The 18,409-nt window shown below is 41.3% G+C and overlaps 1 protein-coding gene across 1 annotated transcript in view; it reads left to right on the top strand.

The window, feature by feature from the left end:
* GTF2F2 (general transcription factor IIF subunit 2) overlaps positions 1–8,427 on the top strand; it is a 185,965-nt gene extending 177,538 nt beyond the window's left edge. The window contains exon 8 of the mRNA XM_049853422.1: positions 7,871–8,427. Coding sequence (XP_049709379.1) covers positions 7,871–7,990 — 120 coding nt within the window. The 3' untranslated portion in view covers positions 7,991–8,427. The remainder of the gene's footprint in view (positions 1–7,870) is intronic.
* The last annotated feature ends 9,982 nt before the right edge of the window (positions 8,428–18,409 follow it).

The raw sequence follows: 18,409 nt of genomic DNA, 5'->3' as shown, positions 1-18,409 counted from the left end.
ACTGAAAATTCTCTATTGGTAAAATAAACCTCTACAGAGCCTCCTAGCTTGCCATTTAATTTCCAACAATATTTTCAAGTAGACTAGTAATAACTGTGGCAATTGATATTTTCTGATTTTTTTTTGTAAATTTGAAACTATACTTAAGATCAAATGAACTTGTAAATAGTTGCCATGGTTCTAAATGCAAGAATTCATGTGTAAATTTCAAAAAGAATTTTACTGTTTTCATCTTTGTCTATTAACCAAAAACCCAGTGCCGTTACTAAGTGTTCCAAAATTAACTGTATTTTTTTCCCATTATATCCCAGCCTTAGAATACCTCAAAATATTCCAAAGTTTAATTGTGTCCAGTATACAAATAAATTATTATAGTTTAGAAGGCATGTCTTAAAAAAATAAAAGTTTTGCCCCAAAGGAAGTACAGTTTGATTATCTGAAAAATTCAAACCTGTGAAGCACTTGCCAGTGCCGGACAATTGAAGTGTTAGTGAAGTGAAATAACTTACCAGCCCCCAGATTATTAATGTAATAATAAAGTGCTCTTTCAGAATTTAGATCAAGTGATATTGTAGGGCTTGGGGTAGGCGGGGTGTGCTTTTACCATTTCATTAGCCACCTGTCTGCTTCTTGGCATTCTGTGAAGGGAGGACTGGAGGAATGCAGCCAGTGGGGCCCTGAGAATACAACAGGGGTGGGGTCTAGTGGGGAAGAGGAGATATAACTAGAAGAAAAGAGAAAGAAAATCCCGAGATGGCCCCTGTTCCAGAGAAGTCCCCAGCATCACCTTCTCTCTCTTGTTCGCAGGCTTCTCCATCTAAGGAACAAAAACATTTGTTGGCCTTTGTTCACAGCTTATGCCTAATATGTAGCTCGTTTATTTTTTAATGAAAATGTTGTGCCATTGAGCCTCTAAACATAGTTCTACTGACCTTGCTTTATTGGCCTTGCTTAAAGGAGTCACAGTTGGTCACACAAAAATCACATAAAGATGAAGCGATACTTTGAAATTATCACAGACCCAGTAATGCTGTTCTTGCCCTTGGATCACTTCTATAAAAAGTGTGTAGTACATTTCCCTTTTGTGATTCGCGTTGGTAAATTAGTGCTATCTTTTTTTTTTTTTTTTTTGGTATAGATCTGCATATTGCATATTCAGTCTAAATTTTCTGGGAAGATTTTTTTACTAGAAGCCTAAAAAAAAAAAAAAAATTAGGGTCATATTAGCTTACCTAAGACGGCAGTGGGTTTTTCTTTTTTTTTAAGGCATTAATGGAACCCTGGTGGTGCAGTGATTAAGAGCTCAGCTGCTAACCAAAAGGTCGGCAGTTCAAATCCACCAGCCACTCCTTGGAAACCCTACTGTGTCCTATAGGGTTGCCATGAGTTGAAACTAACAGTAACACTAATACAACTAATATAACAACAGCTAATATAACCACAACTAATATAACAACTAACAACAACCACCTAACACCAACAACAAAGCATTAGTACTTGGTGATCAGCTCTCTATCAAAGGTATGTTTTTGATCAGCTAGGAATTCAGATGTGGTTGATTGCATATGCAGTCCTTATCACTGAAATGCCTCTGATGCCTTGCAGGTAAGTCTTGAATTTGGTTGGCAGAGCAGTAGAGGAAAAGAGAACTATGAGAAATGGCAGGGAGGAGAAGGGAGAGAAGGAAGAGGAAAAGAAAGACTAAAATAGTAGGCTACTGTGGTTTGTGACTCTATATAGGTTTGTCTCAGTCTTTATAGAAAACTAGGAAGTTAATTTATGGATTTTTGTTTTTTGGGCTACCACAACTTTTTCTTGACCCACAGATAAAAAACAGCATCCTAAGCACTTGACCCATTTGTTCCAGTATGTTTTTTGCCTTTTCCTCCCAAGGAAGCTATGATGTTCTGTCCATTTTTTCTTTGCATTTAGACTTGCTCTAAATACTCTCCCACACATCCCTTTGGTGAAGACTTGCTGAACCCAAGCCAGTTTATGATTTCAGATCTTGTGCTGCACATGGTCTGCAGTGAGAAATCCTCCAATCCTGTGTGACATAAAGGTGACCTATGCAATCAGGTCTAGAGTTCTTTGTTTAAAATACACGTGGTCAGCCAAAAAAATTTAATTGGAAAGCCACTCAATGTTTACACTAAAAAGAGAACTAGTTTCCCTTGCTCTCTATGCAGAATTGGTGTTCAGGTCAAATGATCAAATATACATTCTCAAAGAACCTAACATCTTGACTCGGGCTGGATTAGGCATCCCTTCTCCATTCTCCCGAAATACCCTGTGCATATCCCTTTCTTTCTTTGCTTCTACTTTATTTTATAATTGCTTTTTTCTCTCCCCTCCACACCCTAATCTTAAACTATGAATTCTGAGGATGAAGACTGACTTTAATCTTTTGACCTACTGTGCCTGGCACCCAGTAGGTGCTACAATAAATATTCAAGTGAGTGCATTAATTTTAAAAAGGAAAACAAGATTAGCAATTAATCTTCAATCTTGTTAGAACCTAAGAAATCTACCCCTCAGTTGGCTTTGTCTCCAGCAGCATTTTAGTAATAGTCATTCATAGTGAGGTACTGCAATTTAATCAGTAAAATTTTATCTTTCAAACCTGGGACATTGCCCTGTAAGCTAATCAGAGCCTGAGTTCTAACAAGAACTAGAAAGAATAGACATGGTTTACCCCTGTGAACCTGGTACCTGATCTCCCCTCACACCACCAATCCAGCAGTCCGTAGTTCCTTGTCTTTTCTTTCTGGATGTGTATGTATGCGCACACTCACATGCGCCTGTGTGGTAAAATACAACCAAAAATTTGCCACTTTAACCATTTTAGTGTATAATCCAGTGGCATTAATCTCACTCACAGTGTTGTACAACCATCAGTTACCACTGTTGCCAAAACTTTTTCATCACCTCAAACAGAAACTCTACCCAATAAGCTCTAACTTCCCATATTCTCCTCCCCCGAGTCCATAACCAATAACCTCCTTTCTGCTCTATGCATTTGTCTCTTCTAGATGTTTCACATAATGGGGATCATACAATATGTGGCCTTTTGTGTCAGGCTTATTTCACTTAACATAATGTTTTCAGGTTCATCCATGTTGTAGCATGTGTCAGCACTTCATTCTTTTTTACGGCTGAATAATATTTCATCATTTGTATATACTACATTTTGTTTATCCATTCCTCTGTTGATGGGCACTTGAGTTGTTTTCCACCTTTCGGCTATTGTGAATAATGCTGCAGTGAACATGAGTGTACAAGTAACTGAGTCCCTGCTTTCAATCAGGTCTTTTGGATATATACCCAAGAGTGGAATTGCTGGGCCATATGGTAGTTCTCTGTTTAACTGAGGAACCACCAAACTGTTTTCCATGGCAGCTGTACCATTTTACATTCCTACCAACTGTGGGTGAGGGTTTAATAGGAAAGATGTTTATCTTATGTAAATTAAAGGATTATAATATAGTGTATTAAGGACAATCTTTGAAGTATGTGCAGTGTGAAATGTAAATCTAAGGGTGGGCTGTTAGGGAAAGCTGCTGTGAGAAAGTGGCATTGAGTCTAATCTTGAAGGACAAGGAGTTCCTATCTGAGGAAGGGGGCAGGCGTTACAGGGAAAGGGGACTGCATGTGGAAAGAACTAGAAGCGCTAGCTATGAGTTGGAATCGGCTCAACAGCAATAGTTTTGGTAAGGGACCGTACGAAAAAATGAGGCCCAAGGGAAAAGCAGACCTGGATGGATACCTGTGAAGGAGTTTGAAATTTAACCTCTTGGCCAAAGGGAAAGTTGTTAAAAATTTTTAGGCAGAGGAATATCATGATCTCGCTGTCGTTTGCCTGTGCCTTCTTCAGCAATTTTCTGATCTTGTTTTTCCTTGTTGTTACTACTACTTTCCCTGCTAATGGTTTGGCCTGTTCCCTTGCCAAACTAAATCATTTGGTTAGAGTAATTCATCTTAGGTTACAGTTTGGAACACTATAAAAATCCAGGACATTTGCTTCCTCCACTCCTCCCCCGCCCCCACTCCTCCCAAAAAAAAAAAATTCTGTACCATGGCTAGATCTTGTGACCCTAATTCCATCTTGTTACCTCACAAATTGAGAGGCTGGGAATATCTTCCTCCATTCTTATCACTTTCAGAGGGTGACATCTTCGTATATAGAAAATACCCCATTACTTTATTCTGCCAGAACAGGGACAGAATACACATAAAGCAACTAAATTTGTACACTTAAAACTTTCTAAATATTTTGTGTTTAAGCCTTTTTAGGCTTTCCATTTTGTACCCCTAGACTATAAAATGGGCACACTGGACTTGAAGTTGAGAGAGCTGCTATGGGGCTACCCAGAAGCCACTGGCGATTGCTCTGTTCAAGGTTGGCCCCACTGCCTGCACCCACAACTGTGTAGTGGTTTGTGCACGGGGTCTTAGCCAGTCACACAATAACCCGGGGTTCTTTGGGATTTTACAAAGATGCCATTCTTGGCACTAACACTGACAATTATTTGTGCACAGCCTGTCATTTTCCACCCATGAATCCCATTCAATTAAGAAGGAGTTTATGAAGAGTGTCTCGTTTTCTAAACGTAATTTGAAGGAGCAGATGGCAGAGGTGCATCTTACCCGGCCGCTTCAGGCCTTCATGCTTACTCATTCACACAGGTCCATTAGGGAAGCCAACTGCAGAAGGTGTGGGAGACAGGCTGGCTCCTGCGGGACCAGGGCTCCTTTGATTCATTGCTGCCACCTGCTGGGGCCTGGCAGCTGGAATGGGAAAGCTGCTGAGTGAGAGCACCTAGCCACGGCCTCCCAAGGAACCAGCTTGTAGTTCCCAGGCTGATCAGCGATTGTGTTTCTAGGTGAGAACCTACCTATAAGCGAAAGAACCTTATAAACTACAGAGCATTGTAGCAGTGTAAGGTGTTGTAAATTGTGTTGGTAATGCATACATCGAGCAGTGGTGAGAGCTAAGCAATGCACCAAGGACCGAAAGTCACAGTATCTTAGAGCTGGACGAGTCCTTAGAGCACATGTTGTGAAGCATTAGGGTAGTTAAATCAGAATCACTGGGGGCTTGTTAAAAATGTACATTCCTGAGCCTGGCCCCAGAGGTTTTGATTCACTGAGCCGAAGAGGAGGCTTATTGAACAAGCTTCCTGTGAGGTTCTGATGCAGATAGTTCTAGCATCACACTTGAGAAGGGCACTGCCTGAAATATTTTCTAGGCAAGAGCTTCTTGATTTTTTTCCTCATTTCAATAAATATAAAAAATACGATGACTTCATTTAAAGTTTGTGAAATTTCAGTGGCAAAGACTTCAAACAATGTCCACAGCATGGGTGCACACGTGCACACACACACGCACACTAACACTCTGGAGTTCCAGTACTCCCTGACCTCCGCACAAGGGTCACCGGTGCCGCCCACCCTTTGTTCTGTAGATGATAAAGCTGAGAACTTGTGATCTGTGTGAGGCACACTCCTACGTCAGTGGGCAGAGCTAGAATTTGAGCTCAGATTTCCACACTGGCTTTTTCCCTGCTCTGCCTCAGCTGTGATATGTGACTCAGCTAATCATTTATTTTTTTTCTGTATTAAGTTTCTCCATATCAGAATAAAACCACACTTTTTAATAAATAACAAAAATTCTGATTTTAAAGAATACTCTACAATTGTTTTATGTGTGGCAGTTTCAGAATGGTGTTAGGTGGCATTGCCAGTGCTATTCCCTTGATTCGAATCATCATACCTCCCCTTATCCTCTTAACAGCAGACATCAGAAAATCCACAAATGTTTAAAGTGTATGTTTTCACCACAATTTTTAAAAAGCCCGTACTAGTCCCTTGCCTATCCTTCATGATGGCCTTCTCCTGGACCCCTATTTTGAGGAAAAGTAAGTTCTTGACCCGAGTATAGCATTACTCCCACCCTACCTCAGTCAAAAGCTAATAATAAAATCCACATTGTACATACCTCAAACTCAAATAACCTACTGAATTAATATCAAGATATTACTTTTGACTTGCACAAAACTTATATACTTTTGTTTAGGTTTTCTTACATCCACTGCCTCTTTAGAATTGAGGAGCACATTTTAGATCAATCTTATTAAGAATATTTTGTTCGGGATGAGTCACTCTAATACTGTAACTGGTCTTTGAATTGAAGCACACACACCAAAATTGTTGGATCGGTTTGTTCCGCAGCAAGAAAATCACACCTTAATAATTAACTTTTCTCTCCAAGAAGGAAAGACTATAATTTACATTAGTCAATTTCTAGTGGAATGCTTTTTGGCCTTGCTCATTGGCGAGCAAAGGTGGAGTTTTATATGCCGTAGCCATCATTTCTGTGAATATAGCAATCATTTGGTAAATGTCTTTTGAATTTTCAGGGACCTACAATACCAGAGTACAGAGTTCTACCCCACATCTTAGCTCACCTCATTACCAGTTCTTTCCTCTCATTCTGTCTTGGCAGGCTTGGCCGGCACAAATAATAATTTTCCTTATTACACAGGAAAAATTGTGGCCTTGTAGCAAATTTGAGAAACCACCTTGGAACTGAGAATTCTTTATACCTGTTATTTGCTTGGTTCAGAGAATATATCTTTCCAAAAAATATTTTTCTTTTCTTATATGTGTCTTAGTTTCTTAGTGCTGCTTTAACAGAATACCACAGGTGGGTGGCTTTAACAAGCAGAAATTCATCTTCTTACATTTTAATACAGTAGAAACCCAAATTCAGGCTGCCAGCTCTAGGAGAACGCCTTTTCTCTTTTGGCTCTGGGGGAGAAAGATCCTTGTCTCTTCAGCTTCAGCTCCTCATTCTTGGTAATCTTCATATGGCCTGGCATCTTTCTTCTATCTTTGCTTCATTGTTCCTGTGCCTAATCTGATCTTTTTATGTCTCAAAAGTGATTGACTTTAGACACACCCTACACTGATGTGACCTTATTAACATACCAGAAAACCCTGTTTCCCAGTTGAGATTACATCCACAGGTATGCTGTTGCTGTGTGCCATCAAGTGGATTCCCACTCCCAGCAACCCTGTAGGACTGAGTGGAACTGCCCCATAGGGTTTACAAGGGTGTAATCTTTATAGGAGCTGATTGCCAGGTCTTTTTTCCTGCAGAGCCACTGGTGGGTTCAAATTGCCACCCTTTTGGCTAGCAGCCAAATGCTTAACCATTGTGCCAACAGGTATACCCACACACCTGTTGCTGTCAAGTGGATCCTGACTCATTGCGACCCTATAGAACAGAGTAGAACTGCCCCATAGGGTTTCCAGGGACGCCTGGTGGATTTGAGCTGCCATCCTGTTGATTACCAGCCGAACCTCTTAACCACTATGCCACCAGTTTCCATCCACAGGTATAGGGGTTAGGACTTACAGCACATATTTTGGGGGGACACAGTTCAATCCATAACAATATGCTTTTGCTCCTGAAATCAGAATAACCCTATCTGATTGTGAACTGAATCCTTGAATGCCATGCATACCAAGAGCAGAATGTACTTAATATGCTGTATCATATTAATCAACGTTGAGCACCAGTAATTTTCTAGTGTGTTTTCATCTAGACTTTTTTTTTTTTTTAAGCTCTACAGTTGTTGGCATTCAGGACTTCAACCCCTTTGATGTAGATTATCACATATTTAATCATGTAATGCATGTGTAGTCAAAAGGCAGCTTACTGAACATGTTTATAGAGAAATCTCCCTGATCTTGCAGGATCGTAATTTTTATCACTCATAAATGTCCTTTAGCATATCATTTTTATTTTAAGTTGTATTTCCTGCCTTCATAATCTCATCTTTTGGGGGTTATGTTTTTTTTTTAGGTGTACCTGAAGGAAATCTTAAGAGAAATTGGTATTCAGAATGTAAAAGGGACCCACAAAAACACATGGGAGCTGAAGCCAGAATACAGACATTATCAAGGAGAAGAAAAGAGTGATTGAGAAGACCATGCCAGTACGCCAGTGGAAAAACTAAGGGAATGCTCCTGTACTGGCCTTGAGACGTGAATACTTGAGCACCACCTAGTAATAGGGGTTAAATGACTGCTTCCTTAATTTCTTTAGCTAAATTTTTTAAACAAGGAATTCTTGTAAAGTTTCTTAAGTGTTTTTTGAGAAGAAAGAACAGATTTATTTATAGACTTGTATTAAATCAGATTATTCATGATGGGAATAGAGGTTGTGAAATTAAGAGAGTGTTTCTTTTAAAGTATTAACTTTTAAACTGTAAAATTAGGAAATGTTTTCTAAGCGAGGACTCTTTCCTCACTGTATCTCTGGGGAGCTGAAGTATTACAGATCCAGAGCAAATGCATCATGAGAAAAAAATAGTCAGCTACCGTTAAAAGGAATAAAAAGCCAAAGTTGCTATTTCTGAAGCCGTCAAAGAACAAAGCTGTCTTTATTTTTATGTTTACAGGTAGTCACATTTGGTGACCAAACATACATTATTAAAAGGAGAGCATTTGAGTTTATACTAAGATAGTTTTCATTTAGTTTATTTTACCCTAGTGTCTCAGACTAGGTTCTCTAGAGAAGCAAAACTAGTGGAGCATATATTTATATAGAGAGAGAAAAATTTATCTTAAGGAAATGGCTCACATGGTTGTAGAGACTGGCAAGTACCAAATCCTTGGGTCTGGTGTCAGGCTTCTGGCTCACATAGCTGCAGAGGCTGACAAATCCTAAGATCAGCAGACAATACTCAGATCATAGGCTCAAGTCCAGGAACTGGAAGTCAGATGATGATGAGCCAGATGCAGGATCCAGAAGGAGCAAAAGCCAGTTAGCTTTTTCCAGACCATCCATATGTATTGGATACAGGCCTCACCCCCAAGGAAATTCCACTTAAAACTGATTGGCTGATCACATCAGATCACATCTTGAAGGTGATTACATTATTACATAACTGCCAGTTTGACACACAGCCTTAACCATTAACCATCACAGTCCACCGCTTCTTGTCAATTTGGCACCTATACATATCTCCTTAAACAATACACAATCTCTAAATACAATTAGGAAGTCATACTTGGCACCTAACATGATACAACAAACACACATGCAACTGAAAACGCACTAGCCCTGTTTACATTTTATATTGTATAAGTGAAGAAAACAAAAATATTGGATGCACACATACAAGGAAGGAATACTCATAACAATAGTCCTCATTTCTGAACTGGTCACATGGTCGTCACTGGTATTTAGAACTATCTTCTTCCACCGCCCATACTGTAATGCCTTTACCCTCAGTAAGTACCTCAGCTGGTCATGGTTCTTTTCCTGATAAGGTGTCTCAAACCTTCATTCCTGAAGAGTCAAGGCCATTAGCAGTCATGTTGGAATTGGGTTGCTGTAGTTTTCCATTGACTTTAATCACAGGGTATGGTAGTACTAAGAGGCACCCTAAGGAATCTCCTGCATACCAGACATACTCTTCTTTACTTCCATTATGTAATATCAATCTGATTTCCTCTTGGTAATCAGGATCATTCACACCAGCCAATATGGTAATTTCCTTCTTTGCCTGTTGATCCAGAGGCATAAGGAGCCCAAAGTGGCCAGGTGGGATTCTTAACCCAGTTCAATGGAATCAGTGATGTGTCCCCAGATGGGAACATTCCTCCTTTTGGAGCTAAGACCTCTAGACCTGCAGAGCATAGGGTTGAGGGGACAGGAAGGAAAAATTTTGTGAGTGGGTCACTAGGGGTAATGGTGAGTGGTACCACTTCCATTTCCACCCACTGATTCCTGGACCCATGAATCCTGGCTTTGGGAGAAACAGCACCATATATTGGATGCTGGATTAGAGCATATACCGTCTCCTGGAGAACATTACCCCAACCCTGCAAGGTATTGTCACCTCACTGGTGCCATAATTGTGTCTTTAGAAGGCCATTCCATCATTCTATCAAGCCAGCTGCTTCAGGATAATGGGGAACATGGTAAGACTAGTGAATTCCATGAGCATGGGCCTACTGCGCACTTCATATCCTGCGAGATGAGTACCTTGATCTGAGGCAATGCTGTGCAGGATACCATGACGGTGGATAAGGCGTTCTGAAAGTCCACGGATGGTAGTTTTGGCAGAAGCATCGTGTGCAGGAAAGGCAAATCCATATCCAGAGTGAGTGTCTATTCCAGTAAGAACAAAACACTGCCCTTTCCATAATGGAAGTGGTCCAATGTAATCAACTTGCCACCAGATTGCTGGCAGATCACCTCAAGGGGTGGTGCCATATCAGGGACTCAGTGTTGGTCTCTGCTGCTGGCAGATTGGCTGCTCAGCAGTGGCTGTAGCCAAGTTGGCCTTGGTGAGTGGAAGTCCGTGTTGCTGGGCCCATGCATAACCTCCATCCCTGTCATCATGGCCACTTTGTTCATGAGCCCATTGGGCAGTGACAGGAGTGGCTGAGGAAAGAATGTCTGATATCCACAGAACGCATCCTATCCACTTGATTGTTAAAATCCTCTGCTGAGGTCACCCTTTGATGAGCATTCACATGAGACACAAATATCTTCACTTCTTTGGCCCACTCTGGAGGTGTGTCTACATACCTATTCCCCATACTGCCTTATCTCCAATTTTCCAATCATGTTCCTTCCAAGTCCCTGACCATCCAGCAAAACCATTGGCCCAAGCCCATGAATCACTATACAATTGCACATTGGCCATTTCTTCTTCCAAGCAAAGTGAACAACCAGGCACACTGCTTGAAGTTCTGGCCATTTGGAGGATTTCCCTTCACTACTATCCTTCGGGGAGGTCCCAGAAGGGGCTGTAATGTTGCCGCTGTCCACTTTCAATTGGTGCCTGCATAACATGCAGAACCATCTGTAGTCCACAAGTTTTTCTCAGCTGATCATAAGGAACTCTCTGTGAGGCCATAGGTGCAGACTGGGAGATAGAAGGTAATGTGACAGGAATGGAGACCATGAACATTTGGGCCACTTTCTCATGCAACTTGTGCATTCAGGTCCTGTTTGGGCTCGATCTACCACTTCCATTTAATGATAGGGTGCTGCTGTGTGCATCCACCGTTACGGCTCTGTGGGTCAGACAACACCCAGTTCATGATGGGCAGCTCAGGCCTCATGGTGACTTGGTGGCCCGTGGTTAAGTGTTCAGTCTCTAGTAAGGCCTGGTAACAAGCCAAAATCTGATTCTTGAGAGTAGTTATTTGCAGAGGATGGCAGGGCTTTGCTCCAAAATCTTAAGGGTCTATGCTATGGTTCATCAATAGGGGCCTGCCAAAGACTCCAAACAGCATCTCTATCTGCCACTGACGCTTAAAGCACCATTGATCAGCTGGATCATGTGGCCCAAGTGGCAGAGTGGCTTGCTCAGCAGCCTGAACCTGTTTCAGATCCTTCTCTTGCCCTGGGCCCCACTCAAAACTAGCAGCTTTGTAGTCACTTGATAAATAGGCCAGAGTAGCACACCCATATGAGGGATATGTTTCCTCCAAAATCCAAAGAGGCCCACTATGTGTGCCTCCTTTTTAGCTGTGGGTGGGGCCAGATGCAATAACTTATCCTTCACTTTAGAAGGAATATATTGATATGTCCCACAGCACTGGACCCCTAGAAATTTCACTGAGATGGGAAGCACCTGAATTTTCATTGGATTAATTTCCCATCCTCTAGCATGCAAATATTTTACCAATAAGTCCAGAGTCATAGACACTTCTTCCTTACCAGGTCCAATCAACATAATATCATCAGTGTAATAATGAACCAGTGGTATGTCTGTGGAAGAGAAAGGCAATCAAAGTCCTGTGGACTAAATTATGACATAGGGCTGGAATGTTGATATAACCCTGAGGTAGGACACCAAATGTGTATTTTTGGCCTTGTCATCTGAAGACATACTGCTTCAGGTGGTCCTTTGAAACATGTATGGAGAAAAAGACATTAGCCAGATCAATAGCTGTGTATCAGGTACCAGGAGATGTATTAATTTGCTCAAGCAATGAAACCACATCTGGAACAGCAGCTGCAATTGGAGTCACCAAGTTTTCAATAAACCACTTTAATTCTCCAAGATCCATCTGTTTTTTGCACAGGCTAAATAGGTGAATTGAATGGGGATATGGTGGGACTCACCACCCCTGCATTCTTCAAGTCTTTGGTGGTGGCAGTAATCTATCCAATCCCTCCAGGAATGCAGTATTGCTTTTGGTTTACTATTTTCCTAGGTAGGGGCAGTTCTAATGGCTTCCATTTGGCTTTTCCTACCATGACAGCCCTTACTCCATTTGTCAGGCACCCAATATGGGGTTTTGCCAATTGCTGAGCATCTGTTCCAACTATGCATTCTGGAACTGGGGAAGTCACAACAGGATGGTTTCAGGGACCACTGGACCTACTGTGAGACAGACATGAGCTAATACTCCATAAATAACCTGACCTGCTCATGCTTCCACTCTGGTCAGCCACAGTGAAGTTTTGGGTCTGCTGGGATTAGTGTCAGTTCCAAGCCAGTATCCGGTAATCCCCAAACTGATTATTTCCTTTTCCCCAATGACCAGCCACTCTCATAAAAGGCCATAAATCCCTTTGGGGAAGGCTGAGAGAAAGATTAACAGTATAAATTTTTAGCAGTGTGGCTAGGTCCTTAAGGGGTCATGGCCTCCTCTTCATTCAAGGGGTTGTGGGTCTTTAAACTCATTCAAGTCTTGGAATTGATTGAGGAGCTGTGACTCTTCTGGTGATTCGCTTTAGACTGCTGTTCACTTAGAATCCTTCCACTTGTACAGATCAAGTAAATATTTAGTAGATTTCCTATCTGTTCACTCCTAGGGACACCATGACTAAGTAGCCAATGCCCTAAGTCCATATGAGTCAAACTATTCTGATTACTGCTTTCACTCTGCTGTCTGTTACTGGTAACCATGCCCACCTTATTTTTGTCAATTGAGTGCCACCACTTGGCCCCAACCACCACAGGGTCCAATCAGCCCCATTGTAGTTAGGTGTCTTAATTCAGTTAGGGCAGTTCCCACTGTCAAATCTTACATAAACTAGCAGTCACAGCAGGCTTCAAAGATGCTGGGGCTCCCTTCACAAATTTGTTCCTCACCATTGTGGTAAAAGTTGTGTCCTCTGGGCACTCCGTGTATGGGTCTGTGGGTCTAACCTGGTAAATCCACTCTAATATACTAATTTCCCTAAGCCTTTTGATACCTTCTTCTACAGCATATCAAGGCAGGTCTGGTACTTCAACTTGATTTACTGTAGGCCATCACATAATCCATGCTTCAGCAAACCAACCAAATAAACTATTAGATCTTTTCTACAGTGAACTGTGCTTAGTGGGCCCATATCAGTAAACTCAGACTGATCCAATTAATGTTCCTTACACCATAATGTTCTCTGCACATCCTTAAAAGCCATTCCCATACATATTCCCCGGGTTTCTGTACGTATTAGAAAAGGCAAGCAGCTCTTTTGGAGTGTAGCATACCTCCTCCTGGGTTACACTTTGTACTTCACCTTTTGGGAGTCACTGGGACTTAAGTCTAGTTATAGGTTTAGAAGCAAAAGTGGGTGGTGAGAATGTGTTCTGAGACCATTCAGTAATGTCTTGTAAGGGATCTGCCTCTAGAGATGTCCCAGGCAATGACTCAGACACATCCCCGGGTAACGACTCAGACAAAGGCTCTTCAGACACAGGTGGGTTAATCTCATCAGATGTGGGTGGAGGGGCTAATGGTTTTCCTGGGTAGGGGGGCCTAGCTGACGAAGATGGAGTAACCTCTTCAGAGGGGAGTGAGATGGCTGGCTCTGTTGGCAGGAGTGATTCAAGGAATTTAGGAGTTCACTGTCCCCAACTTCCTGATTATCTGCCCATATGTCCCCATCCCAAGTTTCATGATCCCATTTCTTCCCAATGTCCTCACTTTAACTTCAGACAGCATTCAAGGTTGGGAATTCAATTGGTGGTGTAATTCAGCTCACTTACCATAAGTTTGTGAGTTTGGTTTTTGGTAGTATCAGCTCTAAGAAATAAGGCTTTCAGAGCACAATTGGCAACTCTGAGGTCATCTATGCTGCACTTGAACTGTGACTCTCAAGCCCTGAGCTCATCTCTTTCAGCGCTTTGTCTAGTGAAAGTAAAATAAATAAATAAATAATAAGTAGGACCAACAAATTAGCTAGCTTATACTTCTCATTCTGACAGAATTGTAGAAAAATATCAAACACGCAATCACCCAGAGCCTCACGTCTCACCAATGCTTGGTCTTCTGGTGGTGATGTTTTGCATATTTCTATTGCCATCTCATGCCATGGATTAGCAGCGCCCTCTTTACTGCTGGAAGCAGAGTCATCAATATCTTTAAGACTAACCAGAGCTGTGAACCAATTTAAAAAATTCATTCTTAAAATTTTGTTTCTCTAAAATCACTCTCGGTGATGAATTTCTTAGTCTGGGTTCTCTAGAGAAGCAAAGCCAGTGAAGTATATATATATATACACACATAGTGTTACCTTAAAGCAATGGCTCATGTGTTTGTAGAGGCTGACACGTCCCAAGTCCTTGGGTCAAGCATCATTCTGGAGGCTTCTGATTCGTGAAGCTGCAGGGGCTGACAAACTCAAGATTGGCAGGTCGGGCAGCTCACTGCTGGCTCACAAACTGGAGGCTGATGAATCCACAATTGTCAGGCAATACGGCAAGTCGCTGACTCAAGTCCCAAGAACCAGAGGTCAGATGATGAGCCTGATGCAGGATCCCAAGAGAGCAAAAACCAGTGAGCTTTGCCAGAATGTCCATATATATTGGATGCAGGCCACATCCCTGAGGAAACGCCTCCTACAACAGATTGGTTGATCACATCAGATCACCTCATCTAGTTGATTACATCATTACATAACTGTCAAATTATATCATTACATAACTGCCAAACTACATCCTTGCATAACTGCCAAACCACAGAATCATGGCCCAGCCAAGTTGACACACAACCTTAACCATCACACCTAGTGATATTGATAAAAGAAAAAAAAAAAAAAATCATGGTCAACTAGTGTTTATTTTATTGGCCTTTAAAATAACTAGAAGTTAAATACCTCTCCAAAATGTCAAGACATGTCTCTGCAACCAGATTATAAACTCTCAAACACTGACTTTCCTCCCAGAATTCTCCTGTGCACTCAGCAGGCATGTATTGCCTGTCACGACAAATGATACTAACAAATTGAAGAAGGGCCATGCATTTTATGGAGGAGTGGGAATAAGTCCCATACGTATAAACAGAAAAGATGAGTGTCAAAGTTATTGCTGGAGAGTGACAGTGTTTCATTTATCTTTCTTTTTAATTAGTTTTTTAAATAAAAGCAGTGCATGTACATGGTTAAAGTTTTTTATAGCACAAAATAGTATGTATTAGGCAATCCAAAGTCATATGCACAAACAAGACCACAATGAAAAAAAAAAACACACACAAAAAGAAGAAGCTTTAGGAAACTAACCACAATGAAAGTTGTTTTTTTACTCAAACATTTTGTCAGCTACTTCTAGATACTTCCAGCCAAGAAGTAGCAAATGCCAAAGCTATAAGAAAATGTTATATATTTAAAACAAAGCAAGGAAATAGGTATCCATTAAGATAAATATTTTTTGGTATTATTTGATTTTCACAACAGAATACCAGAATTCTGAAGTTGAGTACCACTACACCAAATGTTTTTCCCTTGTATTCCCACTGTAAAATGAAATTCTGATGAAGAAGGGTGACCTTATTCCCCAGCCCACCTCCAGTTGTCTTATTTTGTCTTGTTCTGGTGCAGGAGCCAAATGTATCTTCAAAAAAGAAAAAACAAAAACCAGTCACCTTCAAGCCGATCCCTACTCACGTGAGCCCAGGTGTGTCAGAGTACAACAGTGCTCCACAGAGTTGTCAGGGGCCGATTATTTAGAAGTAGCTCATCAGAACTTTCTTCTGAGGCAACTCCGGGTGGGTTCAAACCACCAACCTTTCAGTAAACCAGTCAAGTGCCTAACTGCTTGCATCACCCAGGGACTCCTAACCATATCCCCATCACCTTCCGATACCTGGTTACTTGAGGCTCGGTGTAAGGAAACAAATGCATAATGGTGTGATAAAAAAAATTCTGTATAGAACTGAAAATTCTGGATACCTGTCATGTGTTTGGTTCATAGCATATATCTTCCCAAAACACTTCTCTTTCTTGATATGTACTACTGCCCTGAAACCCTGATGGCATAGTGGTTAAGAGCTGTGGCTGCTAACCAAAAGGTTGGTGGTTTGAATCCACCAGGCACTCCTTGAAAACCCTATAGGGCAGTTCTACTCTGTCCTGTAGGGTCGCTATGAGTCGGAATCAACTCGAGGACAATGGGTTTGGTTGTTTTACTGCCCTGAAATAGACCTGTGTCTTCTCTACCCACACCTTTTGTTTTTGTGGTGACAGTGCCTGCCAGATGGGACGTAATGGCTGCTGATAGAGTTCCCAGTGCAAAGCTCTGTCTCATTTGAAACTGTGCTTTGGTATTTCTGTAAACCTGGTTTCTTCAGCTTATTTTAGTTACCTTTCACCTCATCACACATGCTTGTATCTGCTTGGGTCCCTTAAACACGTGTAGCCTCTCCTGTAGGATAGTCAATCTAGGTGGATTGGTGTCATTCTTGATTAATTTTTTGAAATTACCTTTTTATTTAATACTAAAATATGGCTGTTGGTTACAGAGGATAGCCTCCTCCAAACAAATCCCTTATTCTTTTATTTCCAGGCTTTTTTGCTCTGATAAATATGCTTTTGACAGCCAAAGATCAGAAAGTAAGAATCCTAAATGCATATAACTGCTGAGAGATTGAGAGCAAGGAAGACTGATGAGGGAGTCTCCCCGACTCTCTGTTAGCCCAAGACTAAAACCATTCCGGAAGCCAACTCTTTAGACAAAGATTAGACTGGACAATAAGACACAAGATGATACTTGTGAAGAGAGTGCTTCTTAGTTCAAGTAGACACATGAGACTAAATGGGCAGCTCCTGTCCAGAGGAGAGATGAGAAGGCAGAAAGGGACAGGAGCTATTGAATGGACACGGGAAATACAGGGTGAAAAGGAGTGTGCTGTCACATTGTAGGGAGAGCAACTAGGGTCACATAACAATATGTGTATAAATTTTTGTATGAGAAACTAACTTGAACTATAAACTTTCACTTAAAGCACAATAATAACAAAAAAAAGATGACACCTAAGTAGACAGGAAAGCTATATTGAACATATGAGATTGTTAAACTCAACTAACGCACACACATAGGGGATATTTTAGCTGACAAAATGTCATAAGATTACAGCTGCTGGGCATTGGAAAGATTTGAAATTACATGTTGCCACAGTAACTTCTAAAGTGATATATCTTAAAAAAGAAAAATGATTTTGCTCTGTCATATCATGAGCAACTCATGGATTCCAGCAGAGTTGCAGTTATTCCTAATGGTCATGAGCAAATTTTCTTTAAGGCTTATTTTTGTTTATGGTGGTGCTTATCACTGGAATCATAGTAAATGCGTATCAGGCCCTTGTGTACCAGGTGATGAGTTAAACTGCTCTAAATTTACCTTATTTAATTCTTAGAAACAATGCTGAGAGACCGGTAATGTGCATTTTCAAGAACCATTCTTTGCCTAACATTCCATCATGAGTACTGGTCCCTCCTTAGTGGAGTAATACCCATGGGGGGAAATGAGTTTCAGTATACTTTCCCCAAAATCTCCCCTCCCCTCAATCCCACCTCCAAACCAGGATAATGGAGCAGACCGCAAAGTTGTGAAGAAGGGGTGTTTGTCTTTGGCATCCTTACTCAAACCCAGACCCCCAAATCTCCCTTCCCACAGGATGAAGACAGGATAATAATACAGTGTGGTACAGAGGTGAGAACTAAGTGCTGTGATCAATCAGAATATTCGAGTTAATATAGTGTTGCCATTTATGCTGTCAAAGAGTAAGAACACTCACTCTGTTAAAGTAAAAGCAAAGATTCATTGAGGGGAATACCATGAGTGAATTGGGGAAACTCGGGGCAGAGAGGAATCTACCAAGTGCTCCAAAGCATGGAAGGAGAAGTGTGCTTTTATAGTAAAGATGGGGAAGGGGAGTGCATGATGGTCACATGGTCACAAGGTGGGTACATCATCAACAACTTTATTTTCAACTACCCTCTTCCTGGAACATCTTGAGTAAATTAATTCTCCTACAATCCCTTTCCTGACCCCTACCCTTATTTACTTAAGAGTGGCTTGAGGCAAGCCAGTTGCACAAGATAACAGGGGGCAAAGCTCTTTTGGTCCCACCAGCCAGAGGCCCGAGGCCATATGGATATGAATAG

Source organism: Elephas maximus, chromosome 14 (assembly GCF_024166365.1).
Source record: "Elephas maximus indicus isolate mEleMax1 chromosome 14, mEleMax1 primary haplotype, whole genome shotgun sequence".
NCBI lineage: Eukaryota > Metazoa > Chordata > Mammalia > Proboscidea > Elephantidae > Elephas > Elephas maximus.
This window is presented reverse-complemented; position numbering and strand designations above follow the sequence as displayed.